Source organism: Prinia subflava, chromosome 1 (genome assembly GCF_021018805.1).
Source record: "Prinia subflava isolate CZ2003 ecotype Zambia chromosome 1, Cam_Psub_1.2, whole genome shotgun sequence".
Lineage (NCBI taxonomy): Eukaryota > Metazoa > Chordata > Aves > Passeriformes > Cisticolidae > Prinia > Prinia subflava.
The window spans coordinates 70,211,848-70,231,016 of record NC_086247.1 but is presented as its reverse complement, the minus strand read 5'-3'; the positions used below and the strand labels follow the sequence as shown (position 1 = coordinate 70,231,016).

Below are 19,169 nucleotides of genomic sequence, written 5' to 3'. Positions count from 1 at the left end.
AGTCCAGCTCCACACAGAGCACCACAGTTTGGTGCCTGTCTTAAAGTAGGTGGGGTAAAGAATACATGTCAAGTGGGTGAATGTCAGAGAGTAATAGTAATCTGAAAGATTACTGGAGAGGCAAAAAAGGGCTAAATCTCTCTAATTTTTTGTTAGTTTAATTTTTTTTCTACTAAGCCACTAAGTATAATTCCTGGTCTATGCTTCCCTTTCTGTCACTTCTCCATAATTCTTAGTGTTTCAGTTGGGCTGCTGTCTCTTGGCTGCTTCCTCTTTTCCTGCTTTCCTATATTTCATTATTTGCCCTTCTTCCTCCTAGAGCACTTTTATAACAGAGCGAGGAGGATGTGGAAATGTTACAATGTGACACACAAACTGCAGTGTCACAACTGCAGCTCTTTTGTTTCACCTCCAGGAATGCAAAGAAGCAGATCAGAGTGGAGAGGCAGGAGTGGGTAGCTGAGTGAAGGAAGGGAGAGATTTATAAATAGGTAAGAGAAATGGCAAAACAAGTCAGAAGTTTTCTAGCTTGGTAACTTGAGATAATAGCTTTCCATACAGCCGAAGATAATCCCAAACTGGACCATCACTGTGTCCTTCAATGCAAAAGAGACATGCAGGCAGTACCAGTGTAGGGGCCTCCCACAATACTGCTGCAGGAGAGAAGATACAGCCATGATGTCTTTTGAACTTGTCTGTAGAGATGAAAGCTGAGCAGAGATCTAGACAGGTATTGTGTACAGTTCTTAAAATTGTCCTTTCAAAACAAGAAACAAATAAACAACAGAACCTCAAAATAAATACTATTCTTAGGGCCCATGTCTGTATGTGAAGTAAACCTTTGGAAAATAACGTGGTTGAAAATGAGATGCTGTAGCTCTTTTGAGATATCAGGCAGCTGGAAAAACTAATTCCCAAGGACTTTCTCCAGCTGCTTCCTAGGGCAGCTGTTAGAGGTGCTCCTCCCCTCCCCTCCCCTCCCCTCCCCTCCCCTCCCCTCCCCTCCCCTCCCCTCCCCTCCCCTCCCCTCCCCTCCCCTCCCCTCCCCTCCCCTCCCCTCCCCTCCCCTCCCCTCCCCTCCCCTCCCCTCCCCTCCCCTCCTCAAATTTCCTATCCTCTCCTCAAATCTCCTCTCCCTGTCCTCGAATCTACTCTCCCTCTCCTCTCCCTCTCCTCAAATCTCCTCTCCTCTCCTTCTCCTCGAATCTCCTCTTCTCTTTTTTAATGTCTGTGGTCTCCTAGAAACCTTCCAACTTGAGTGATTTAGAACTGCATCATAGTAGCTGGTGTAGGAGTTGATCCAAACTTCTGGGCCATGACAGATGCTAAGGAGATAAACAACTGTGGGTAGGGAGGAAATATGTCCAGACTGCTCTTTGTGGAAGGAGTTAGAGGAACAGTAGGTAAAGGTTTCCTGTTAAGCCAACGAGACAAGGGGGAAGCTATACTAGCTTCTCAGCTATGGCTGCAATTGGACTCAAGTTCCACAGCATTCTCAGTGTGAGTTTACTTTTTCTCCACTCCCCCCAGACCCCCACCACAGGAAGCTCAAGTTGTCTTAAAAATCTGAATATCACTAAAAGTCAAAGAAATTTAAGCTCCCATATAATTTTGATACTTCAAAATTGCTCTCCACTGCCACACACTTGCTTCCAGTCTGTATGATGCTGCAGTGGACCAAGGATTTCATAGTGTCCCTCTGCTGCAGATTGGAAAGCAATAGCTGAATCATCTCTGGGATTTGAAATGCCAGTACATACCCTTTTTGTTAACTATTGAACTGCTGATCAACTTACAGGTTAAATCAAACAGAGTTCAGGAGAAGGTAACAAATGCCTACCTGCATATGCAAGCTAAATAGAGGAGGCTTCTGAGATGACTGGATGCCCAAGATTCTGATACAGAGATTGAGACAGTGGTCTAATTTCATAGTGGATCAGAATTTTCCAGGGTGCTGTTTTCTGATAATCAAGTTTCATTAGTATCGGAAGTTGGGGTGCCTCAAAACATTAGTTGTTTTTGTAAAAATCTTTTGCTGATGGACAAATGTAAAGCAATTGGTAGGCCTATTGAAATGAGTGGAAGAGTGTTTGAACACTAGTTAGACCATATCAGATTATTCTGTTCTGTACCTCATCCAGAAATAGAGGTTTTGATGGGATAATTTCTGTGGTCTAAGTTATATAAGTTTCTGGTGTTCATAATAGTCAGTTTTAGTCTTCTTGTCACAATTCAGTTGAGTGATTGGAGCTATTGGAGACTATTCAGTTTAAAAACTATTATTTTGAAAGACTTTTCCCTTGACACTCTGCCAGCAAGGTGTTAGCTTGGATGATTTGTTGTTTTATCCAAGTTAAGAAAATGTTTGCCTTTTCAAGTACGATACCCAGCATGGTGATTGTGACTGTCTGAAGATGGTGGTCTTGCCTGTGTTTCCAGTGAGTTTCAAATGCCAGATTACTGATTCAACAGAGGTAAAATAATTTTAAAACACCCTATACACTCAGCATCCTTAGATATTGCTGAAGAATTGTTCAGAGTTTGAGGAAGCTGCACCTGAGTGGATTGCCTCTCTATTCTGGAGGCATGGTGATACCTGCACCAGAAACGGCTAATTTTCAACTCCGCAGCATAGTTACTTTCTGATTTTGAAGACGCACTTCATGACAGGAATAGGGACTCCTAAACTCAGTAGTTTCAAATCACAGCTGAGGTGAGATTGCAGATCAGAGTTAGAAAGTTCAGGTAAGATTCTCTAATGCATTTTATATATAAAATTATTTCATCTTAACTTCTGACATATTTTCTCCACATCTTTCTGAGAAGCTGATCTTTTTAAAATATTATCTCCTTCAGCTTTTGCAGAAAGCTAGTGAAATCTACATTTTTCTCTTAGCACTTCACTCAAAGACCCAAGAAAACAGTATTCAACTTTGCAATTGTTGTATGCCTCACAGAACAAGCATCCAGTGTCAGGGACGACTTATCATAGAACTTATCATAGAACCAGTATGGTTAAGGATGGATTCTGTTCATGAAAGTAAATGTATATTTGTTTTTCCTGAGGTAAAAGCAAGGAAAACTACAAGCACGAAAAATGGTCAAGAAAGAAGGAAATACAATAAGTCTCTTAAAATTGTGTACTATACTGAGTTTGTAGACTTTCAGAATAATCCAGATCTCTGAGTGCCTGAGAGTCTGCCAGCATCATTTTGGGTTTCTTGCCATTTCACCATAGAGGATAGAGAGGGAATACAGGTGCCTGTAGCAAAGCATTGTCTATGATACACAGTGGAAAAGAATTGATATTGCCCTGAAGTTTTTCCCCTCAGAAGCTATCAGGTATGTCCATATTCAGAGAATTTCTTTGAAATTTCTTTAGAAAAATTTTTGGTTTTCCCCTAGAAGACGTAGATTAGGATTTCTTTTTTCTGGTATGTTGAGTACACTCTAATTAACTAAACATCAGTTTAGATTGCAACTTTATCATAATATTTCTAAAACCCAAAAAGAAGAATCTTCAATTGCACCTGGAAAAATAACTGATCACTCGGGGTTAATAGAACTAAAGCAGACTTCGTAACTCAGCATCAACTTCTTTGCACAGTCCTCAGAGAGAGTATCTACTTCATCATTCGTAAAGTGCTGACTGTATTTTATCTGCTTTAGTCTAAAATAAACTTTCAATATCCCTGAGTTATTTTCCCTTGTGTCAGATGAGGAGAGACACAGAAGACTCTGCTCAGCAATTTGTTTCTAGAGTAGGCAAGATAATAAAATTTCCATAGTGTATTCTCTCCCAAGTGCTGAAATGGCTGGGTTCCTCTCCATTTCATCCTCTGACCTCTTCTCAAAAGAGGACATTGACAGTGCACAGCTTTGGCACAGCACCCAAAGGAACCTCCCCAAACCTAAACACAGCTGCTTGGTCTAAATTTAGATCGACTGACCCTTTGACAGCTATGGGGAACTATGTACATTTGTGTAAAATGTTGCCCAAGGCATTATCATGGTAGCTGAATGGTCCCCAGAAAAGTCCCTGTGTCCGTTCACTGATAGTGAAGGCACAGCATTGTTAACATCCATAGACTTGTTAACGCACATGGACTTGCAAGGGCCTGACCCTTGAACCAGGGTAACTCTGTGCCACTCTGGGCACAAAAATGAGAATGTCAAGCAGCTCACTGAGCTGGTACATGAAAAGGGGAGGGTTTGCAAAGAAGGGCTAACTTTGCATTCAGGACATGGAAAATTTAGGTTCTCTGAAGCATTATACAAAATAGTTCATCTCCCTGCCTTTCCCTGAACCACAGAACCAAGGGCACTTCTTTGCTCCCAGGTGGTAGTTTTCTTCTTCATTCTTCAGGGTAGCTACTGTTGCCTTCATCTGGTTCCTGACCAACACCCTCTGTGTGCATTCAGATTTCATAGGCTTTTCTCTTGGTCAAACAAGCTTAAAACTCCACCCCACCCCCAACCCCCCCAACTACAATTCACATCATTTATGTGTAACTGATCACCTTGTCTAGTTTTATCTGTGTTTCTGCAAGTTTTAAGCCCATTGTCTTGTTAAGGGATGCCCACAGTAACTCCCAGATAAGGACAACTTCCAGCCATTGACAACATGGCTTCATGGAAGAGCCTGGCTGTCTCTTCCACCTTTGTGGAGCTTCTGATCTGCCTGTTGAATCTCAATATAGTTGTTCCTCTTCTCCAAAACACTAGTCTTTGCAGGTGCATACCCCCTTCCTGTTCTCCCAGCTGCCACATGCAACTGCCTTTAGCTAGAATTTTATTGCATTAGTTGAGGATTGGTTAACCTTCATGACTTTCACTAAAGCATGCTTTGTGAAAGGTTTAGAGAAGAGAAATGTCTTATAAATGTTAGGATATCATATATCTGAGGCTTTTCTTTTCTTGAATGACTGTTGCTGTGTGGGGAGGAGCATAAGCCACCATGATTGTGCCTGTAGTCTTTTTGAAGAATGCAGCTTCAGAGGTTCCAGTCTCAGCACATAAGTATGTGTATTCACAGACACATCTGTGTGAGCTGAGAATATTTTCATGTATGGTAGTGTTTTTACCTCACTGTTGTGCCTTGTTATTTGAGGTTACTTTTCTTTTTAAAAATAGCCTGCAAAGGGCCCTTTTACTACTCCCTCATCCTTTAATGCCCATATTTAAAAAATCTGGTGAAAACAGAAGAGACAAAAAAATTGAGGAAAAGTGCTCAAGTTCTTACTTGTCAAAGCAGAGAAGTGTCAATAAAATCTGTTAGTAGCAAACCTGCAGCAGTTCCCTTAGTTTCCCCATCATGCAGCCAGTAAAAGATGCAGAGCTTTTCCAATATAGGAAGCATGATTACACATACATGTAGAACATGAGAAACAAGTTTAGTATGGCATTTCCTGACAGTGTTCTTTCTCTTGTATCTAAAATTTCGTTTTATTTGTAGTTCAGATGATGAACATCAATCAGACAGGTAGTTAACTGTCTTTTGGAAAAACAACTTGAATCCAGTACAAAATGTACCAGGAAGTGTCACAACAAAGACAAGAAATATGAACTAGACCAGCCCCTTGATTTGGTTACAGATCATTTCCTACTGAAACACAAATTTAGAAAGATATATAAAAACCACATATCTTCAAGTCCATATTTGAGAGTATTATTTGAATCTGTCTTTAACCAAGGCACCCTTACTGGTCCTTTAGAAAATTCCTGTAGATAACTAACAGGAGGCTACTGGGAGAATGCCCAATGGAGCAAAAGCCACTTTTTATACCTAGAGAGGTCATACTTTGTTGGTTGTTTTGTTCACTTGTTTGATTCTGTACAGTTTGATTTCACTAGAAAATCCCCTAGAAACACATGTTGATGTGCTTTGCAATGCAGTGAAGCACAGTTCCCTGCTCCTTTCTGCTGAGGACTGTCTGTGTGTGCTGACAGGCGCTGGCACACAGGGTGGGCACCCCCCCAGACAGCAGCAGGGAGAAGTAGCAGTCATGGGTGATGACATGGATGATGACATGGGTGGAGCTCCTCACACCAGTTGTCCCATGGGAGATAGCTTATCTGTGGACGCCTGTGTTTCTGGAATAGCATCCATTTGATTGAAAGCCAGAATTACAGTAGGGAAGAAATTGGCTGCCAAGGACTGATTGGCACTTGGAGTCAAAGGAAGCAGCATGGACCCTGCAGGGTGGATCTCCTTATCCGTCAGCACCAGCCTCTGTACCTGCAGGTGTGTCCCAGCAGTTCCTGCTAGTACTCTTCCTTCTGTTTTTTTTTGGTTTCCCTTTGAAAATGCCCTCTAACTTTCTGCATTTTACACAGAGAGACACTGCAAATGCTTGATTAACTGGCCAATGCAGTGCTATATATAAAAAGGAGGGAGCAGAAAAGTAATTTTAAGATCATTTAGGTGCATCTGCTTTTTCTGTAGCTAAATAACCAGTTAGCTTGATCAGTCCCTTCTGTGTTGTTATGTCATCTGAATTACACTGAAGAAGAGCTCAAGGCATTATGGTTCCTCTGCCCAGACCTTTTGTTGTCATTTTTCACATCCACACAATCCTTCTTGTGGCTTCCATGCTCATAAGGGAAAGATACTATTAATGGAAACGTAATTTAAGTTAAAGAATTGGTCTTCATTTTTTGTTGTCAAGTCTGGCTGGTGAATAATGACTCCTTAAACATTCTGTGGAAAAACAACTTTCATTTCTGAGAATGGCATTCTCTACCTGCAGTGCTCTTGTGGAGGGGGAACAGAGCTGACATCACAGTAAGTGACCTGATGTAAAAATGAAAGGAGGAAGGATTTCAGTGCATAGAGCCAAGTGCTAAAATTTTTATATGCCATTACAAAATAGAATAGTTGTTATGTCTTGTATCAGAAATAACAGTGGGATTGCTGACAATATTCTGTTTTCTGAGTACCTATGTAAACAAGAAGAGATCCTGTCTGCATTTATTGACATATGTTGGCATGCGGAGGGTATTTATTTCGACCTGATAAGTGGGGTTTCTTCATCTTATTCTTTTTAGCAAAATTTTCTATCATTTATTGGAAAGAATGGTGTTAATTTTTTTTTTTTTTTTATTTCCACTGTTACAGTAGTGAGGTACTATTCAAATCCATCAGGTGTCACTGCTAGTTGAATAGTTATGGTATCTTCATGAGAACTCTCTTGGATTTTAAAGCTACCATTTAAGCATCAACTAATATCAACAAAATACTTCTCACTTGTCTTGGAATAGCAAGTGACCCATGAGAACAAAAAAATTACATGCACATAAACTACTTGCAGCAACTTGAAGAGAGATCTTCCTCTGCTCTTGGCTACAAAGTGCAAATAAGACATTACATGACACATACCCAAATTATCAGGGTTATTTTGAAAGAAAGTCTAAAGGATAAGTACTTAGAGGTAGGTATGTGCCACAAGATACAGTTTAGTACTTACTGGGATAAAAGGTCAAATCCCATTAAAAATCAAAGGGAGTAAGGGAACTCTATTGTTTAAATGCCTCAGAAGCTTCAGTGTGATTTGTCTGTCTCTATTACTCTTTAAATACCTTTGATAGCCAGGTCTTATCTTTTTACTTCTTTAAAAATCTCACTGGAGAACAATATGACTTGGGAGGTGAATGCCCCCTTCCAAATGGAATTATGGCCCAGGTACTTAGACCTATGCCATGGCCAAAGTCTCACAAAACTGAAAGGATTTTACAGCTGGGAGGGATCTCATAGCTAAAAGAGAAGGTAAATTGGATTGAAAACAAATTACTAATTGTTCCCATGCGTCTTTTTTCCAGCTGCCTATTTCTCTGTCCTTCGAAAGCCACCCTCTACGTCCAGTTTCCCAGGAGGTCTGTTTGTTTTCTCCTTTCCTCTTACTATCAACTTTTTCAGCCATTGTAAAATGCCTCCCTCCCATCTCTATGTTGTTCAGCTTTTTCCAGGGAAGCGTGACACTGTCTGCTTTCATACCATCCTGTTTTCCTGACTGTCCCAGCCCAAGTCTGATGTGGAGCCAGCAATGCTGCTCTTCAGTGGTAAATGACATGGTCACCTCTCCCCTTTGACATATCAATTTATTTTTTTCCTAAGACTTGTGTATATCACCTTTAGCCATAGAATACTGAGCAGATGTTTTAACATTAATTTAAAATGCTCTTCAGAAAATCCCAAGTGAAATTCCCAGTAAACATATGAGAGCACAAGGGACCCAGCCAGTGTTCGGCTTTTGGGTAATTTTTACATACTTTGGATAGGTAAAAAAGGAGTGGGAGAAAGCTGTCAGTTCAGGACATCACAGAACCCCACACCCCTTCCACAGAAAAAAGGGTTTGTATTAAACACCCCTGATTTGTGATATTGTGTACAAAGGGAATAAAATACAGAGCCTTTTATGGTCACCTCCAACCAAACTGAAGTAAATTAATTAATGAATAATTTCTCAGTGGTGTTGGAAAAGCCAATGAGAAATTATTACCATGAGTTATTTTAAAGCTAATTACTGTCCTCACACATGTGTACATAGCTATGGATGTGCACAGAAATTATTTTGACAAAAACTGTTTTGGGTAACAGTTTCAGAAACCAGTACAAAGTCTGAATAAATTCTTAATCAATGCACATGAAAAATATGGTTTACAAGTATTTTTCACATTGATGTTGCTCCATAAGTGATTTCTCCACTATAACAAGGAAAGGACAAGAATCACTCTCACAGAAGTAGAAAACACTGATGGTTTTTATTTCCAGTATAAGTCCCCACAGGAAAATAGATAGATAGATAGATAGATAGATAGATAGATAGATAGATAGATAGATAGATAGATAGATAGATAGATAGATAGATAGAGTATACCCTGCCTTCCCTATTATTCAGATTTAATAGAAGTCCTTAGCATTTCCACTGGAGTGATTTCTCTCTCCTGTTGTGTCTCCTGCATCAGTGGGACTCTTTTCACTTGTTCTCATATTGCAGACAGATTTGCAAGAAGTGCTAAGTTTGAACAGGGAGAGATATTATTTTTAATTAAACCTATAAAATTTCTGTGAGGACCCTGGGTGAGCCAGGTGCCCTCAATGTCCATCAGCTCTCACTGGCAAAGTGAACTCTGCAGGTGAACTGAGCCCCTGCCATGAGCTGCGCTGCCAGATGGATTCACATCCTGGATACTCAGCCTGGTCTGCACAGGGGCATTCGTTGAGCAATACAGCTGCAGCAGTCTAGGACATAGCTGTGGAGAGCTTTAGTGGATACTGACTGGATCAATATCCCTGCCATTGCTTATGTCGAGTAATGAACTCCAGCATTACCTGTATCAGCATGCCCACTGGCACAGTAATTTGTATGTGGCTACTCATAATAGCAGGCTCTAATATATTTGTACAACTATTTTTTGTAAATACATTGTGAGGACAAGCCTTAGAAATACAAACAAAAAATATACGAATATACACATTAATAAATATCTATATATGTAAACCTGAACTCCTTCTTCTTCCATTGCATAAGACCAGCAGGCGTGAGAAGAAAACAACGCTATTTCACTTTTTATAACTGCAGAGACTAAAAACAAGGATGTGTAAGGAAGATATCTCTGTCACAGAAAGAGGGCATATTGGCAAAAATAAATTCTAAGGAAGCTGCACTGTAGGGGCCTGCCTTGACCCTTTTGAGACACATTAGCAACAGTTCCTCTTGACTTCAGCAGGAATTAATGCTCAGGCAAGGGGAATACCCAAGAGTTCATTATGCTTCTAGATAACATGATAAAACTTGTTGGCAGCTTTGGAAGAAAAGGGCATTTTCACAAATGGGAATTGCTCTAGACAAGTAAGCCAGCTGTCCTTCTCTTGTTCCTCCTTCACCCTAAACTGCTTGTGTTGCTTCTGTGATGATAGTTTTGTCTTTCTCCTAGGTATTTGTCTTATAGCAATAGTGCCATCTTCTTTTACATTTACTGCTAGCAGTACCACAAACCAGCATCCTGTTTGCCTTCTTTATTGCAGCTGCATACGGGGCGGAAGGCTTTAGGGACTTTCATGCAATAATTCCCAAATCTTTTTCCAGTAAGTATACTGAAACTCAGTTCACTACAGAGCATTTCCATTTAGTTCCTACTTTTATGATTTTTGTTTGTGTCATTTCATTTCTGAGTAATGTATGTTTGTTTGCCTGCACTTAAGTAGTCTGATCTTTTTGTTTTGTTCATGTGTATATTGTTTTGACTTAAAAGAAAATCTGCTTCAAAAGCCACCTTCTCCAAATTCTTGGCAGTCAAGGAGACTTTAATTGTTTAGTATAAATACGTATTTATTATTCTTATAATTGAAAGAAAAAAATACATATAAATTGTGGAAAATCTTGTCATATACTCAAGTCAAACACTTCTATTACTTCCATTTGCCATGGGAAAAACAACAGTATGAAGTTGTAGCCCGTTAAATTTGCATAATCACTTATGTTTAACCATTCATACCATCTTTTTAAGTCGTGATGTGGTCATTGATTTCTTTTGTCTATCACTAAATTATTCCCCTTTTTAGAACATACATTTTAAAGGTAAACTGCTAGTTATGGTATGCACTTATTCTATTTTGCATATGATTTCTAGTAAAAGTGCAATACTTGAAAAATCATTAAAATATCTAGATTGGTAGACTTTTTAAGAGGTGTCCAGTCACGCAGTATTCATAAATGTGAACACCTTTAGGTTTTTGTTTCCCAGTAGGATTTTGAGTCAGATACCCTTGTCTGTTACATCCATGCAGTCTTTCTGGGACACCTGTGAGGTTGCAGGATGTATCAGAGAAGAGCTTGTCAATCCTCTCCACTTCAAAGGCATATCAAGGTCTTTCAGTTTCTTGAAGTAATTATTGCTTGTAGCTTATTGTTATCACATTGCCACACCATCACTTTTGAATAAGGTTGCCATGAAAATGTTGTTCCACAGAAGGAAAAGACCTGGACTTCATTGGATGAAACAGATTCCCTCATATTCTTAGCTACCCAGTGAAGTAAATTCTTCCCCTTTTTTGGGTTGGGTGGGATGAAGTTAGACTTTTTTTACTGTATGGAAAGTAAGATTTTGGGCAATGACATGGTCTTTTTCAGCCTAATGAAGAAGTATTTATTCACCAAAGCCACCAGATTAGAAAAGACAGAAATAGCAGCAAAGATAATTTTTTTCTACATAAAGTACCATATAATCATACACTCCTGTGGAGAGAAGAGGAACAAATACTGGCATGAACTTGTCTGGATCTTGACCCTTTTCCTTCATGTTAAAGTCTGCTGTGTTCATATCAGATCAAATTTGCTAGCCTCTATATATCACATATTTTGAAGCTATGGCAAATTTACACCTGAATTCTTCCTCTGGCTGCAAGCAATTATCACCTATGGGATTACCACGAAAAGGATTTATCCAATAAAATCATAACAGTTTTCCCAGACACCTTTCTTTTTATTTGAATGTTTTTTAATCATAGCCTTTGACTTTAGTTATCATCTCCTATTACTCAGCAATCCTAATCCTGCTGTCCTAGAAACACAACTGTCACTCTTATAATTTCCTTAAATTTTTCCTTCCATCCTTCCATATCCTGCTTTCTATATAAGTTTTTGTACTCTGCTCTCCCATGGTTATTGCTTACCCTATAGAACTGCAAATCAAAAATTTGGATTCAATACAACCTTTGGAATCTTCCTGCCAAGTGGAGAATGTTGCATTTCCTGTTCATTTTTATCCATTGAGTTGAGTTACTTACTTTCACAATTATTTTGGACAAACCTCTATGAAGTCGATTGATTTTAACTTTCATTCCAATTAGCCTGATTGTCAGAATGAATAGAATAGAATTATAGTTGAGGTCATACCATTTGTTATTTAGTGATATTGTACCTGCTGTTTAGAAGTTAACTCCTTTCATGTGATTGTTTCTTTGCCACATTATTTGTTCTGTAACCAAACTGAGTGGCATCCTGTATTGTTTCTTTCAGCCGGTAATATTAAAATAGAGACTCAGAGTGATGAAGAGAATGGGCGTGCCTGTGAAATGAATGGGGAAGAATGTGCAGAGGATTTACGAATGCTTGATGCCGCAGGAGAGAAAATGAATGGCTCACACAATGGCCCAGGCAGCAAGGCTTTGTCAGGAGTTGGAGGCATTCGACTTCCTAACGGAAAGCTAAAATGTGATATCTGTGGGATAATTTGCATCGGTCCCAATGTGCTCATGGTTCACAAACGAAGCCACACTGGTAAGGCCTGCCATGGTTTTTCCTGTAGTAGACAAGAACTGGCCACATATTAGGAACTAAGACTTATTTTCCATATCATGCACATGTTGCCTCTTGTAAGGTAATGCAGCATTGGTGAGCCTTTGGAACTCAGTTATTTTGGTACATCCCTTTGGCCTGCACAGGAATTGAGACTTCTTCATGGAAGTCCATCTATTGGGCTAGAAATTGTGCTGTTTGTTTGGTTTGAAACTAAAAAAGTTAGAAAAATCAAATTTAAAGGAAAAGCAGTCTTGTTTAATTTCTAAGAAATTTCTAAGAAATGCTAAAGAAAAACCCATTTGTATCTAACTCTGAAATTAACACAGCTGTAATGTTTCCAACAAAACAGCAAAGCTTATTATGGATCAGTGATTACAAAAGTGATTGGAAAAATACATATTAAGAGAACTGTATTGAAAACTTAGTCAAAAAATACTTACATTTCATGTCCAATGTTTCATGAAGTAAAAACAAGTATTGTCACGGGTCAAATGCTCTGAAGTGTTTCCACTGGGACACTAAAGGAGACATGTAAAGATTTTGTGTTCCATAGGGATGGCTTTTCATTATACAGTGCTGTGAATATTCTTGCCTCAATTTTCTAATTCTGAGTAGTCTCAAAGAGGACCAAAATGAAGAAGCTGAAACAAATAAAAAAGTCAAAATTGAGTCTCACCTTGCCTGATATAAAATGTCTAAAATTTAGGCTTCCAATCTAAACTTTAATGTCATTCATAGCTAAAAGAGAAGAACTGGACTGTACTGTTGTTTCACAGAAGTTGCTTTGAAAATAAATTGGGAATTTGGCATTTTTACATGAATATTCCAATGAGAGGGAATTTTAAAATATTTTTAAGGTAAGAATGACCTGTCTTATAGTTACATTCAACTGAAATAGTTGTGCCAATAAACACATAGATACTTTCTTCCTCCATATCCTCAGAGTCTTGCTAAAATAACCTTCCCAGAATAACTAAGTAATGAGATTAACAAAGTGCTTGCTTTCAGAGTTTAAATGGAGAGGATCCATGAAAAGCCCCCTAGTGTGTTCCATTGCCCTCAGTGTTACTGTCTGTGACAGCAACTGTGTCTGTTCAAGCTATGAAAGTGTGGGATCCGTTAATGTAACATGGGTTAGCCATGTTCAGAACCAATGCTGTTATGTTACCTGCTTCAAAGTACCCTTCAATTATATGTGATAAATCCCTCTGTCAGGAAAAAGCAGATAATTACTGGAAAAGCCACATCTAGTACTCAGAAAAGAGGCTATAGCCTGCTTCCTAGATATAACACAGTGCTTGTTGATTCTCTTCTCTTCTCTTCTCTTCTCTTCTCTTCTCTTCTCTTCTCTTCTCTTCTCTTCTCTTCTCTTCTCTTCTCTTCTCTTCTCTTCTCTTCTCTTCTCTTCTCTTCTCTTCTCTTCTCTTCTCTTCTCTTCTCTTCTCTTCTCTTCTCTTCTCTTCTCTTCTCTTCTCTTCTCTTCTCTTCTCTTCTCTTCTCTTCTCTTCTCTTCTCTTCTCTTCTCTTCTCTTCTCTTCTCTTCTCTTCTCTTCTCTTCTCTTCTCTTCTCTTCTCTTCTCTTCTCTTCTCTTCTCTTCTCTTCTCTTCTCTTCTCTTCTCTTCTCTTCTTTTTCCTTCAAAAATTGATAAAATTAATGCATAAAATGACTTGTGCATGGGGCCTTGTAAACAGACCCATGGGCTGAAGAGGATGCTGTAGTGGTTGAAACAATATGTTGCAACTTGAAACGCACTTAGAGATAGAAGTCTTTGTGCTTGTTTAAGCAGACTGCTCCTTTGTTATAAAAACTCCCACTGTTGCTGGGTCAGAGAGGAGCTGTTTCAGGTCCCTAAGGGTCCATGGCAGTGTTTGCACCAGGGCTGAATAGCCTGTGTGAGGACACACCTGACTTTAGGTAGATGGTGGGCCCAGCTGCCTTTGTTTCTCATGCATGCCTGCCTGGTTCCTGTGACAATTTCCCCAGGGGCCACCTCACTGAGTGCCAGGTCATTTCCCCAGCACAGACCTTCAGCTACCTGAACTTCTTGCCTGGCAGAGGACCCATTTGCCTGCCAAGGGTGCTTGGGGTGCTGCCACACAATGATTGTCACTTGAAGATTTCTCCACCCTTTGCAGAGCTCTTCCCTTGCCAACTAGACCCTCTTTTGAACAAGGGAATGTAGTTCAAGCCTGCACTGGAAGCACTCCACAAGAGGCTCTTTGCTCAGGATAATCCTCTTCTTCTACACTCAATAAAACAAAAGGATGTGAAGTTTGGTCCCTGGATCCTTCCATGGAAAGAATGCCTTTGCTTTCCCTCCTGCCTTATTCTCAGCTCCTCCACTGAGCAGCCTCTTTGAATGAGCTCAGGTGGTTTTTCAAGGGCTGGCAAAGGAGTGGAAGTTCAGAGCTGGTAGTTTAAATTAAAGGGATGTCATGAGGAAACAGTGGTGCCTGCTTTTCCTTTCAGCTGCACTGTGAAAATTAAAGTCGAAATGGGATATACTATTACAGACATTTAACTGACTATGCTGAAGCTCATTTCAATACATGCCTGGTGAAGGAATAAGCCTCACAAATGAATTACTTTGCTGCTAATTCATGTAAAACCTGCATATGCAGTGAGGTTTTCTTAAATAAATATTTGATAAGTGAACAAAACTCTAGCACACTAAAGTGCCAAAATAAAATGACTGCCTGACCTGATAAAAGACATAATTGCTTTTAATGAATACACCTGCCAAGTGCAGATATGCAGAGCAGCACCTGATATTTCTGCCCTCTCCTGTCTGCAGGCAGCTGTACAGCACTGACTGCTTGCTAGTACCTTACCCGTTGCTTACAACAGAGCAAATCCCAACTCACAGATGCTCAACTCTTCTCGTTCTCCTTCGCTTTGAGCACATTCATTTTGTCCATCTTGCCACTGTCATGTTTGGTGTTTAAGAAAAAGGAGATTTTGAAAGAAGAAAGAAACTCCTGCTCCCTGATGCTGAAATCTCAGGGTACATTCAGGCTTCTCATGCTCACTGTGCATATATCTGCATGTACATGCAGATCTGTGTATGTGTGTGCATAGGTGTATATATTGTCTCCCTATATGTTATTGTCTCCCTATTGTCTCCTATTGTCTCCCTATACTAAGTTAAGTCACCAGTTAGTTCACTCACATCTTGTTACTTGTTTCTGAATGTCTCAAATTTATTTAGAAAGAGAGTTCTTGCAGGTCTCCTAGAGTTGGGTGACCCTGTCATTGTTTAGAAATTAGAAATATTTTAATTAAGATTATAAGTATTCTTCACTGAATAAGTGGTACAGGGCCCAAGCTCCTACTGAGGTTTGCAAATCACTGCAATGGTGATGGTTGATTGAATTCAGGGTCCCATTGCAGTTTTTGTTCCTGGGCCTGTATTTGGTCATGGTTACATGCCCAGGACAGGTATGTACTGTTCAGACCTGGAGAAAATAACACACAGTTCAGACTGTTAGAAAAAGAGTAATTATGTATTTTTTTCTTTCCATCCTGTTCCATCCTCATTTGTGGAGGTATCACCACACCCAATAACCTTCCATCAGTGACTGTCAGCATCCTGGCAGGTCTGGGAGTTTTGCCAGGCTCATAAAGGAGGCATTCCTCACCCCAGTATTTGCAGCATGGACAGCCAAGGGCTGGCCAAGCTACACATAGCTCCAGGGTCTTTTGGTGACAATGTTGTTTCCCTTCTACAGCAACATGAGTTCGAGCTTCCTTATATCTGATCCCACTCTGAGTTCTGTAGAAGTATTTGGCGTGCAGCAGTCTCGTTTGAAATGCTTCATCCATCTTTTCCACCTAGTGAATGACTTCACCCTGTAACTGGGAGAGCTGTAGGCTAGAGATACATTACATTTGTACTTTGCTTTACATTTCTCTCCTGGAGTACTTCAAAAATACTTGGTTTGTCTTCTTACAGTCTTCCGAGTAAAAATAACAGAAATGAATGCCAGAAAAGCTTCTTAGAAGGAATTAACAATTCCTTCTGAATGTGTCCCCCTTACCAAGCTGAATTCTTCTATTTACTTTTTCAGTCCATTTCTGAAAAACACTTTCTGCATTGAGTAACTGCCCCAAAGATTAAGAAGTAAAGTAGAGAGACACTTACCTGTTCTCTTATCTCCTTAACCATACCATGCATGGCTTATGAAGTAAATTGCAGTCCTGTAAGGCTTATGCTGGCATTTTTGTGTGCCACCCCAGCTGAGCCAGATGTGGGTGTAGTTTGGATGAACAGAGCTGCTTGATGGACAAAGTGAGCTCATTTAGCTTGACATGCCCTGTGCTGCTCTACTTGAAACTGACCAATGAAAATGTCTTGCTGTAAAGGGGATTCATTTTGCTGTTGCTGAATACTAAAGCGACCAGCCCTGATGGTAGAGTTTTTCATATTTTGGGGTTGGGACAGTGCTGATGTCTAATTGATCTTCAGCTGTTCTGCTGCATTACCCAGAAGGCAAAAATGATCATGCTGCACATATATGCACATGTATGGACGTAAAATGTCATCCTAGGTGTGCAAAATGGTACACGATGTTTAAGTGAGAGAGAAGGAAGAAATTTTTTTTTTCTTTTAGTATTTTACCTTCAGCACTGAACTCCTAAATACAGTGTTATTGTTATACAAAAAAAATAATCAAAACTTAGAACAGGTCATCTTTGGGCTGTTTCTAATGTTGATGCATTATAATTACTACAACAGATGGAACTGATGCCTAAGAGAAACAAAATTCAGCAAATATGTTTTAAAGGTTAGTTTGACTTAGTTGAGGGCTGTGTAGAAAAAAGGCATGCAGCAGTTCTTGCTGATAGAATGCTCTTACGTATAATTTTTCTTTTATTCCTATCTGGTGCAACTGGAAACATTTGATTTCCCACTGATTTCAGAAAAGGCCTCAACCATCTTAAATTAAAAAAAAACCCCAACACCTCCCCCCCGAAAACAAACAAACAACACCCCCCCAACTAATAAAATATCATATTAGTTTTAAACAACACTAAGCAAAAAACAGCCATATTAATTTTTGCAAAGGCTTTGATTCACTTCCTTGATAACAGGCCCCAGTTTAGACAAATCAAGGCAGTCTCTTTTCGAGTTTTTCCACATCTATCCAGAGTGTAAACCTTCAGAGCCTGTTTGTGCTGCTCCTCTGTTCATACTATACTAGAGAAGGGTTGGGACTGAGACATGGCAGTACAGGGCTTCCTTTGCACTGTCTTAACTTCTGTGATTTTACTCTCTAGCTTTCTCTCTTTTCTCTGTCTCTTTCCTGATTTGGCTGCTTAGGGACAGACAGGTAATGGAGAAGAAATTGAAAGGGAAAATACAGGGAAAATGTAAATGAAAAGAAGTTATTATAACTGTTATAATGAAGTGCCTTTCATTTAAATATAAGAATGTAACGCTGAAATGAACTTGTGATCCTGAAATGCATTTTTAATGAGTTTCCTTTTTATTTTGCTGCTTCAGTGGCATATTTTAAAGACCCTTTGAAAAAAGCCACATTAAAAACCCCACCAAATGCCACAACATGCAAAATTGGATATTGGTTTATTCCAAAACTGCTGATCAGGAAGAGTGGCTCTTCAACACAAAATGTTGCAGTCACTTTATTTAAATGAGTTTGAATTTGCATTGTGATGTGCCATTCTGATTTAGAAAAAAAAAATTAGATTTTCAGATCAAATTGACCCAGCCAGTGAAGCATTAAGAAACTGGCAGGTTTAGTCTGAAAGCCTCATGTTATATCAAACCTGCAGCCGGTGGAAGTCACAGAGCAGCAGTGAGAAAACAACTTTCTTCCTGAAATCTTTCTCTGTTACCGCATAAGGTCTTTTTGTTCTCACATATTTTCTCCTTCTTCCCACAGGAGAACGCCCTTTCCAGTGCAATCAGTGTGGAGCCTCCTTTACCCAGAAGGGCAACCTTCTGCGCCACATAAAGCTGCACTCAGGTGAAAAGCCCTTCAAGTGTCACCTGTGTAACTACGCTTGCCGCCGCAGGGATGCCCTCACGGGACACCTGAGGACTCACTCAGGTAAGTGGAAGTTTGGGAATAACCAGGGCTGCTTATCTGCTTAGGAGATGGGGCTGTCCACCAATCCTGAGAGCTCTTGTCACCCTGAGGAGCTGAGTAACCTCATCTTGGGGTTAGCCAAGCAGTGAACTGGCCACAGCACGTTAGCAGCAAAGAAATGACTAAACACATCACACTCACGACCCCTCACGAGAAGAACTGTGTTTGTTCCCATACTTCTTGGCTGATTCAAAGTTTCTGTATTAGAGTTTCATCTTACAAGCCTCGTGTGAGTAATCCATTTCATGGAAGTACAAACATGACTTAAGTTTATGAATGTTTTAGGGTTAGAGATAATATAAAGTTGAAACACAGTCTTGTATCCATCTTCAGCCTAAGGAGTGAACGCTGCCTATAGCATTTAGCAGGAGTTATTTGTTGCACATTGTTATTACAAGTACTTTGAAAAAGAGAGTGGACAGAAGGCAGAGGGTGGTAGAAAGAAAGATAATCTTCCACAAAAGAAGACTCTGATGGAGTTTTTCAGTGTCTGTCTCAACATTAATATGGAGATATGAATAAATATTTTTGAATAGCTGCACTTTCCCATTACCATGAACCTCTCATTGTTTGACAGAAGCCACAGTCACATACCTTCTGTGAAGTAAAACCAATTTAGCACATTTAAAGTGCCTTTAAAAGCAGAGTGCCATCTCATCTAGTTTCCCAAGCTAAGCTACAAATGCAAATTGCTATTTGGATGGGAGACCTCCAATACACATTGCTGGAATTGACACTGGTAATGTTACTTGTGA

The 19,169-nt window shown here is 39.7% G+C and overlaps 1 protein-coding gene across 7 annotated transcripts in view; it reads left to right on the top strand.

Moving 5' to 3' along the window:
- IKZF1 (IKAROS family zinc finger 1) overlaps positions 1-19,169 on the top strand; it is a 69,468-nt gene that overhangs the window by 36,121 nt on the left and 14,178 nt on the right. For 3 of the 7 annotated variants that reach the window (XM_063399387.1, XM_063399398.1, XM_063399378.1), the window contains exons 4-6: positions 10,028-10,087; positions 12,021-12,281; positions 18,208-18,375. In XM_063399387.1, coding sequence (XP_063255457.1) covers positions 10,028-10,087; positions 12,021-12,281; positions 18,208-18,375 — 489 coding nt within the window. The remainder of the gene's footprint in view (positions 1-10,027; positions 10,088-12,020; positions 12,282-18,207; positions 18,376-19,169) is intronic. The other 4 variants (XM_063399402.1, XM_063399395.1, XM_063399419.1 and 1 more) reach the window with 2 other exon arrangements.